General features: G+C 33.9%; 1 protein-coding gene across 1 annotated transcript; it reads left to right on the top strand.

Annotated features, from left to right (window-relative positions):
* Positions 1-296: 296 nt before the first annotated feature.
* LOC18046505 (anthranilate N-methyltransferase) lies at positions 297-3,389 on the top strand. The gene is made up of 4 exons (XM_006441544.2): positions 297-856; positions 2,203-2,513; positions 2,932-2,996; positions 3,062-3,389. Exons 1-4 carry the CDS (start codon positions 471-473, stop codon positions 3,356-3,358), a joined length of 1,059 nt encoding a protein of 352 aa, XP_006441607.1. The 5' UTR covers positions 297-470; the 3' UTR covers positions 3,359-3,389.
* Positions 3,390-10,756: the final 7,367 nt, after the last annotated feature.

Here is a 10,756-nt window from a genome sequence, read left to right as displayed (position 1 = left end):
TATTTTATATTTTATTAAAATTTATATTTTTCTATCTTTTTGTTTGTCCTTTTATCATATTAAAATAAGAGAACCATTATGTTACATGTTCTAGATTTTGTTCCAGTTAATTGATTTTTTTTGTTTCTTTCATTGTTTGAATAAGTCAAGTTAGCTGTTGGAGTAGTTAGAGTCCAAGTTAGTTTGTTAGCTATTTCTTTATTTAAATTTTAGAAATAAACAGCAGGTTACACTCTCTGAATTTGAAAACACTGACATTATTTGTGGAGGTACAGGCTCCCTCAAACGATCCTGTACATTCAACAACTTTCACTTCATTATTTTCACAATAGCTAGAGGAAAGAAAACGGAAACTAGCTCATATATACCAATATATAATAAGCTATATCCTTTTGGACAGGCCAATCAATCTTCACACCACTATAATCGCATTGTTTCTTAGCAAAACAGATAAGGAAATTCAACAAAATATGGCTAATGAAGAGAGAGACGAAAGCTTTGCATATGCCAATCAATTGGTGACGGGTTCAGTGCTCCCCATGACCATGCAAGCAGCAATTGAGCTGGGAGTTTTCAAGATCATAGCCAAAGCTGGTCCTGGAGCAAAGCTCTCAGCTTCAGAGATTGCAGCTCAGTTGCCTACCACCAAGAACAAAGACGCACCCATGATGTTGGACCGGATACTCAGGCTTCTGGCTAGCCATGGTGTTGTTGAATGCTCACTAGATGATATTGATGGTTCTCAGAGACTCTACGGTCAGAGTAATGTTTCCAGATACTTTGTGCCTAACGAAGATGGTGTCTCATTGGGCCCCTTAATGGCCTTAATTCAGGACAAGGTGTTTCTGGACAGCTGGTATACCTGCTCTCTCTCATTTTAATTCTCTGTAGTTTATTTTTATTTAGAATAATAACATCACATGGGTTAATAATGCATCTATCTTTCTAAACATTCAGATCCAATCATGCATATCTCCGATCATACTCCAACTCATGCTCAACTTGTTTCTAAATTCATTTTCAGTCGTCGTAGAAACAAACAAACAAAAAATGAACTAAATCCCTATATTTGATGCATAAGTGTATATTTATAATAGTAAGCACTAAAATGTAGAATGTACACTTAGCAAACTTATAAATCATTACTATATATATACTTTTAATCAAATCAATTCAAGAATAGATGAAATATTGTTGATTGTGTTTTATTTGCAGAGGATAAGAAGAAAAGTGTTCTCCGTCGGGGAAATTTTTGTCTTTTACTTGCAGAGAAAATGAGAGTAGTATGAAAAAGACAATGAATTTAGTTCTATTGAGAGCATTTATTGAATTCTGTTCTGTAGTTTTGACAGAAATTCATAAAGGAAAAAATTCTTAACTTTATCCGTAGAATTTTGCTCAATTAAAAGATTTTTTTTCCCGGGGGGTTTTTTAAGACAGCAGTGTTGAAAAGCCAAAGTAAAGAAGGGGGCTCACATGTTGGATTTTGAACATATTGAACCGCGTGATTTTCTTGACAAAAATTGGCAAAGCCGCATGCATTTTTTTGTTTTTTCAATTCGGCGCCAAATTGCAGGACTTTTTGCCAACTACTTTTCAGACTTTTTACAGTGAAGCTCAACTATAAATAGAGCTTCATTCATAGAGCTAAAGCATCTTAAAATTTGAGAGAATCTCATAAAATTGAGAGCAATAATTTAAGTGAAGAATTGTTGAGAGAGTGAGCAATTGGAGAGTGTGAACAATTGAGAGGTTTTTTCTTTTCAAGTGTATGTGAGAATACTAGGTGTATTTAGATTTTGAGAAGTAAGGTTTCTACTCAAATATTGTACTATTATAATTGTTAGTAATACAATTATTTTCTCTTGCTCCCGTGGACATAGACATAATTGCCGAACCACGTTAAATTTTGTATCATTTATTTTTCTGTGATTATTTGGTGTGCTTGATTTTGCATTCTGCGCACAACAAGCAGGACCTAACTACATGAAATGTCAATACAAACTAGATATGAACTAATTTGTGATTTTTTTACGATACGTATACATCGTCATAGTTATAATTTATATGTATCTATATGTTTTTATCAACCACGAATCAATGAATCTAAAAAGAGTAAGCCAAATGTAAAATGTTGATCTGATGAATAGAGGATTTGGATACGAATCTAATTCTGGACTGATTGATTAATTGATCGTGCAGGTCCCAACTAAAAGAAGCTATTATTGAAGGAGGAGTTCCATTTGATCGTGTTCATGGAACACACGCTTTTGAGTACCCGAGACTGGACCCCAGGTTCAATGAAGTTTTCAATACAGCGATGTACAACCTTTCTACTTTGGTCATCCAGAAAATTCTTGAGGCTTACAATGGTTTCAAGCACATAAAGCAACTGGTCGATGTCGGTGGTAGCCTTGGCAATACACTTAAAGCTATCACTACCAAGTATTCTCACGTTAAGGGCATCAATTTCGACTTGCCTCATGTTATACAGCATGCCCCGGAGTATCCTGGTATGAATTATCACTTATTTTTACAATAATGTGAGAGACATGGCTTAGTAGCTCTTAAAAATTTTTCTTAATCTGCCTAACTAATTGTAAATCCTTGAGAAGGTTGAAGGCTAGAAAATTTATTTGGGTTTTCCCCAAAATCCTGTCTTCGTTTTTTCTTTTAATGTCATTGTTATGAGAAAATATATATTAATTATTAATTAGAACATGGTAAACAGAGAAAATGCTGAAATTTTTTCGACAAAAAGACTTTAAACTGAATTCGATTTATGTATTTGAAATTTATTGAGAAAATCAGGCCCGATTTACTGTTGCTTTTATGTCTAAACTTTTTGCCCGAATATCAATGCTCATAAGAATACTCTGTCCACCGTAACGCCAGATTCTAACAGAGGAAATTAAATTGTGTGTAGTACAGGCGTTGAGCATGCAGGGGGTGATATGTTTCAAAGTGTTCCAAAAGGTGATGCCATCTTGATGAAGGTAAGTTTAATTTGAATTTACTTTGCAGATATTAAACAAATTTCATAATATTTCACATTTTGTAGTGGATACTGCACGATTGGAGCGATGAACATTGCTTGAAGTTGTTGAAGAATTGCTACAAAAGTATTCCAGAAGATGGAAAGGTAATTGTTGTGGAGTCAATACTTCCAGATCTGCCTGAGACTAGCACTCTATCAAAAAGAAATTCCCAAATTGATGTGCTGATGATGACTCAAAATCCGGGAGGAAAGGAGCGAACAAAGCATGAATTCATGACCTTGGCTGCTGGAGCTGGATTTAGTGGCATCAGATTTGAATGTTTTACTTGTAATTTATGGGTTATGGAGTTCTATAAGTAGCCTGTGAATGCCCATTAATTCTAAGAATTGTACCTCGTTTGATCATTTCGAAGCAAGTTTTACATTTAAATTTTGATTCGATACTCAATTTGTTGTGTTTATGTTTTAATAATCAATCTTATGTGATGTCTGTATTTTACAATATTAATGTACGGTTAAAATTTAATTCTCCAATAACTACTGTCACATTTTTTTAAAAGATCAGTACAAAACTTAGATTAACACTGACATTATTAGCAAATGATAAAAAAAATTAGTCTTAATCACTTATAGTTTATTTATTTTTGAATGATGGGCATCAATTTTTGTTTTTTTTTACGATCACATAATTAGTAAAAAAATATATACAGCCATCTACGGTGTCTCATTTTCTAGTGGGAATTTATTTAATAATCTTTTATTTATTTAATTGCTAATCACAAGTGTGCTCCCATCAAAAGAAAATTTTGAATCACAAATAGTGGAGACACAAATACAATGCAAACGATACAGAAGTTCACTCATCATATGGTAAGCAACCATACGCATGGTGCAGCAACCTCTGCAGTACTTGATAAATGAAGTTGAAACTTTTGATTAACGATAAGTTGTTATCTAGATGCAGTAAGTCACCATAATATATGCAATGTTCCTTTTTCTTTTATACGTATATTCCAATTAGAATTATGATATTTATATTAAAAATCTACTGAGACTATCCTAGATCGAGTCTATTATGGCACGATCTATATTGCTACCTATATAATCTTAAGATTGATTTTCGTTTTGGAAGAGTCATCATATTTCGATGAATCAGCAAATAGCAACCTTTGGAGAGCAATACTACATTTGAGGAGATACTTCAGAGGAAACAATAATGCACTCAATAGTTATCTAAGAAACTGGATAATTTACTCAGGAATGGGAAGTGACAATAGTTGATGACATAGTAATAATATTCTTCGAGAATTATGCTAGAGGAGTTCATCATCCTCATTGTGATGCATTAGATATCACCCTCTTTGTGGCAAGCAAACTCCATCTAATTCTCATGAATAATGGGAGTTCAGTTGAGATTTTATTCTTGTCAACCTTTGTCCGAGTAGGGTTGGAAAGATCACAATTGAAACCTTACACTGCTACACTTGATGAATTCATCAAAGGAAGTGTAGTTCCTAATGGAGTTATCGAGCTCGTAGTTTCTTTGGAAAATGTTTGACCAATGTAACCGCTATAGTTAATTTTATTGTAGTTGATCAAACAAGTTCCTATAACTCCATCTTAAGAACGCTAAATCTTTGTATAATAAAAGCGAAAGATTTGAATTACCATTATACATTGAAGTTTCCAACTAAAGTTGAAGTTGAAGTTCTGAAAGGTGAGCAAAAGGAAGTAAAGGAGTGCTATGATATATCATTTAGAATGGGCAATGAAACTCTTCAAATCAAATGCCTTTATCCTAGAATAGTCAAAGATGATCAATGAGCAAGTCTAATTAATGACTTAGATGACTTTCTGCTTGGTGAAGATCTAACTAAGGTAGTAGATGTCAATTGACTGATCAATTGAAGAAAAAATTTGTTAAATTTCTCAAAGAATATCACGATGTGTTTACTTAGATACATAAAGATATACTGAGTATTGATCCTAGGGTGATAGTCCATTGATTAAGTACTAACCCAAAGATAAAATTGATTTGATAGAAAAGAAGTAGCCTAAATGCCGAAAGATCTTTAGCTGTGAAAGAAGAAATAGATAAACTTTTTAAGCTTGGTTTTATCAAGGGGCAAGATATCTTAAGTGTTTAGCCAATATTGTGGTGGTGAAGAAAACTAATAGAAAATAGAGGATGTGCATTAACTCTACTGATCTTAACAAAGCTTATCCAATAGATTGTTTTCCTTTACCAAGGATTGATCAATTAGTAGATGCAACAACTTGGCATGTATCGCTAAGCTTTATAGATGCATACTCACGATATAATCAGATAATGATGCATGAACCCTGACTAAGAGAAGACCACCTTCATCACTAATCGAGGTCCTTATTGCTACAAAGTTATGTCGTTTGGACTCAAGAACATTGGGGCCACCTATCAGAGAGGTCACCTATCAGAGATTAGTAAATACTACCTTTGTTCAACAAATTGGGCATACTATGGAAGTTTATGTAGATGACATGCTTACCAAGAGTTTTACACCTAAAGATCATTTAAAAGATTTATGGGATACCTTTAATGTTCTTAAGAAGTACAAAATGAGATTAAGTCCAACTAAATATGCATTTGTATATCATTAAGAAAATCTTTGGCTTTATGGTAAATCAAAGAGGTATTGGGATCAATCTTGAGAAGATTCAAGCATTGGTTAACATGAAGTCTCCAAAGAATGTTACAGAAATTTAGAGGTTGACGGGTCAAGTAGCAGCCCTGAATTGCTTTGTCTCTCGAGCCATAGATAACTGCTTTCATTTCTTCAAGGCTCTTAGCAAATGAAACGAGATGAAGTAGACAAAGGAATATGGAAAAGCTTTTAAAAAACTTAAAGAATATTTAAGAAGTCCCTTTTTGCTTGTTAAGCTAATCCAAGATGAGTCATTCTTCTCTATCTTGTGATGTCTAAACACACCACTAACTTTATCCTTATCTGAGAAGATAATGGAGTGCAAAGGCCTATATACTACATAAGTCTTAATAAGATTGTCCTAACCTTGATTGTTTTAGCAAGAAAGCTAAGACCTTACTTGTATGTTCATATCATAATTGTTCTTACTAATCAACTAATTCAACAAGTCTTGGCTAAGCCTGATGATGAAGTGGCTTATTGAGCTTGGAGAGTTTGATATCTTGTATTATCGTAGGACATCATTAAAAAGACAAGTAGTGACAAACTTTATTGCTGAATTTATTAAAGAAGTGATAATATCACTTGATATTGAAAAAGAACATCATGATAAATGGCCTCTTTACGGTAATAGATCCTCTAGGAAATGATGATGTGGTGAGGGATTTATAGCGATCACCCTAAACAACATTGAGATTAGATGTGCTTTTAAATATCGCATCAATGTTACTAAGAATGAGGTACAGTATGAGGCTCTTCTTGCCAGCTTTAGGTTAGTTCGAGCATTGCGTGCAAATGATTTGCTTGTTTTTAGTGACTATAATTAGTGGTTAATCAAGTGAATTGCAACTATACAGCTCGGGATTTCAACTTGATTACATATCTTGATGAAGGTAATGAGTTACTAAGGGACTTTAACGACAAGGTAAAACAAATTTCTTAGAAGGAAAACACACGACTTGATGCTTTGGCTCAACTGGCTTTCTTGCCTGAGAAAAACTTTCTAAGATTAGTTCTAGTAGTCATCATCCCAAAGCCAAGCATAATCAAATTCGAACAAAATGAAAAAGTAACCATTGACCATTGAATTTTCTGGATGGATCCAATCATAAGTTAGCTTATGAATGGAACTTTACCTAAGGACAAGAATGAATATAAGAAGGTGAGATACCAAATTGCAAGGTATGTGATCATGGATAATCAACTTTACAAATGTGGATATTCACTTCCTCTTCTTAAGTTTTTGACAGATAAAGATGGATATAATGTTCTACAGGCATGTTTGGTAGCACTCATAATGCTGTATTAAGAGTTTGTATTGTATTAATAAATTACTATATCATGTTTGGGCTTTATTAGATATTGTAACATTATGATGTGGCAAAACCTGCATAAAGTAAACCCATAGGGGGTTGGGTTTATACATGTTTCTTGCCATTTAACAAAACAAAAACAAAGAAAAAAATAGAAAAACACTTGATCACTGCTCATCTCTATTTGCCAACAAAATTGGCCAGCTAGCTTTACTCTATCACTATCACGCTAGCTGGCTTTGCCGTGAGACACACCAACTCTATTACCATCCTGTCATACGAACCACAATTTCGCTAACACTACACTGTCAGACACCATAGCCCATTAATCACTACGCTGCGCAAGAATACTGCTCTTGGATCTTCAAGCTGTAGGTTTGATTCTCAATTTACTTTTTATTTCTAAATTAGGGTTTAACTTATAAAAATTAAGCTTGTTTGATTGGAAATACTTAAGTTAAGTCATTTATAAAATTGGTTTATAAGTTTCTTTTCTATTGATAAATTGGATTTCATCTGTGCAAAAACATTAAAAGATAGTTTGAATTGACAAAACTCAGCCAATGAATGAGTTAGTTTCACATCATGTTTAATAATAGGCCGATAGAAATAGAGGAATAAAGAACCTACCTTTTATTAGTTTTGCTTAACAACATATTTTCCAAAATTATATTTATGCAAGTTTGGCACGACAATAACAAATTACAACTTACAATAGAACAAGGAAGCAACGACTTGTTTGTCAGTGTTTTTAGCTTGATTAGAGAAGAGAGCATTCATATACTAATATGTATATATATAGGCATTATTATGATTTTTCTAGGAAGACAAACTAAAGAACTAGGAGAATATGAAAACAATGGGTCACTTGAAATATGTTAGTGCAGGATATAATACTCTCTGGAGTAGACTTTAAGTGGTTTTGAGCTTCGAAGATGTTGTTAGTGTCATGACCCAACCTAATCTTGGCAAGATATTGTCCGCTTTGGGCCTTAACAAGGCCCGCATGGTTTTGTTTCTGGGGCGCCTATACACCCCAGTACGCGTCTTGCCAATTAAGGTGTGGATCACCCTTATAAACCCAACATCTCTCCCGTGATTTGCCGATGTGGGATTCGCTTAGGGTGTTACATACACCGCCTTGAGGGACTCAGCGTCCTCGCTGAGGTTTGCCCCAATATCGCTCAAGAGGACACGAGGAGCTGCTCTGATACTATCTGTCATTTTTTTTTTAGGTCTATTTGGGTAACCTCTACATCACCTCTCTGCATTATTTCTCTTATGAGATGGTATTTCCTTTCAATATGTTTTTGCTTCCTGTGGTTTTTTGGTTCCTTAGACTGAGCCACTGCTCTACTATTATCACAAAATAGTTTAAAAGGTGCACCTCAAGATCTTGTAGGAACTTACGGAGCCAAACAACTTCTTTAGCAGCTTCAGATGCAGCCCTATATTCAGCTTTTGTTGTGGAGTCTACGATACAACTTTGTTTCACACTTCTTCAACTTATAGCTCCATATCATAATATAAACACATAATCAGAAGTTGATTTTTTGAAATCTTTATCTGACATGAAGTCAGAATCAGTGTAACCCACTGGAATGAGATCATCACCAGAATACCCAAGCATATAATTCTTAGTTCTTTTCAAATACTTAATCATATGCTTGACTGCAGTCCAGTGTTCAGGACTAAGATTAGATTGATATCTACTGACCATCCGTACTACAAAACAAATGTCTAGTCCAGTACATAGCATGACATACATGAGACTTCCCACAACTTTTGCATAGGGAACTCGCTTTATTTTTTTTTTCTCTTTCCTCAGGTGTCTTAGGCGACTGATCTTTGGAGAATGTAATTCCATGCCAAATCTAGCTAGTATCTTATCAATGTAAGCAGTTTGGGATAAGGCTAAAGTTTTATTCTTCCGGTCTTGAAGCAATTTAATCCTAAGAATATAGCTTGCCTCTCATAGGTCTTTCATATCAAACTATTTAGCCAACAAATTCTTTATTAATGATAATACTTCGATATCGTTTCCAATTAAGAGAATGTCATCTACATAAAGAACAAGAAAAACTATAGTTTTTCCCTGAATTTTCTTATATACACATGGCTCATCAATATTCTGTATGAATCCAAATGTTTTAATTATTTGATCAAATTTGATATTTTATGATCGAGATGCTTGCTTTAATCCATAAATAGATTTTTGTAACTTACATACTATGTGTTCTTGGCCTTTTTTAATGAACCCATATGGTTGCTGTGTATAGATGTCTTCTTCAAAATGCCCCTTAAGAAACGCAGTTTTGACATCCATTTGCCAAATTTCATAATCCAACACTGCATTGATGGAGAGTAGAATCCTAATGGATTTAAGCAAAGCAATCGGTGAAAATGTTTCCTCATAATCGATTCCCTCTTTCTGAGTATACCATTTGGCTACTAATCTTACTTTAAATGTTTCCACCCTTCCATCTACTCCCATGTTTCTCTTGTAGATCCACTTACACCCTATGAGTTTAAACCTATTTGGTGCCTCTATAAGTTTCCAGACTTTATTGGAATTCATAGATTCCATTTCTTGGTTCTTAGTGTTTTTCCATAATTCAGCATCTCCATCTAATAGAGCTTCATTATAGCTAGTGGGATCCTATACTTGTCCATCTGAGATGGTTGTATAAGTTTCTCCTAGTAACATGTACCGTGCTGGTAATCTAATTACCCTCTCACTACGACGAGGTTCTATAGATGATTACTGTTCAGGGGTAATATTGCGATGTTCATATTATTGGTCTTCTTCTTGTTGATTAATAGGTACCGAAATCTGAGCATTAACATTATCTCCTAATAACTCTTCTAGTATTGCCTTACTCTTTGGTTTGAAGTTATTCATATAGTTTTCTTCAAAAGAAGTGAAATGTGTACTCACAATTACTTTTCTGCCACGAGGACTATAAAATAAACCTCCTATTGTTCTTTTGGGATACCCAACAAACATACAAACCTCAGAACGTGAATCCATTTTGTCTGCCTTTGGTTTTAGCACATGTGCTGGTGATCTCAATCCTGTACTCTTTAAATTTTTCAAGAGCTTCAGATTTATGACGCATTAGATAAACATAACCGTATCTTGAATAGTCATCACTGAATATGATGAAATACGCATAAACTCCTCAAACTTGTACATTGATTGGTCCACATACATCTATATATACTAATTGAAGTGGTACTGTTGCACGTATTCCTTTAGCGAGAAAGGCATTTTAGTCATTTTTCCTTCTAAACAAGATTCACAGAATGACAATGATTTATTTTCCAATGGACCTAAAAGTCAATCTTTGATCATTCTTTGTATCCTATTTAGGTTTATATGACCTAAGAGTATATGCAAGAGGTAACATTGGTTAAAAGAAATTTTTCTTTTCTTAGATAAGTGCATATGCTCATTATTTTCAATCATTGTGTCATGCATAGAATGGATCAGAGGACTTAAATGATATAAATTATCTTCCAATGTACCAGAACATACTAGTCTATTATTTTTCAAAATAGAAAGAGAGGAACTAAAATTTATAGTGTACCATTGTTTAGACAAACAAGCTACTGAAATTAAATTCCTCTTAATGTCTGGAACATAAAGACAATTATTTAAAATTAAAGTCTTACTATTAAAACATAATAAAACAGATATAGTTTTCACCATTGAAACAAACTGGCCCTGTCCCTAACTGCAACTTGGACGCTTCATTCACTTA

This window comes from Citrus clementina, unplaced genomic scaffold (assembly GCF_000493195.1).
Source record: "Citrus clementina cultivar Clemenules unplaced genomic scaffold, Citrus_clementina_v1.0 scaffold_3, whole genome shotgun sequence".
Taxonomy (NCBI): domain Eukaryota; kingdom Viridiplantae; phylum Streptophyta; class Magnoliopsida; order Sapindales; family Rutaceae; genus Citrus; species Citrus x clementina.
Note: the sequence above shows the minus strand (reverse complement) of the source record. Positions and strands in the feature narration are given on the sequence as shown.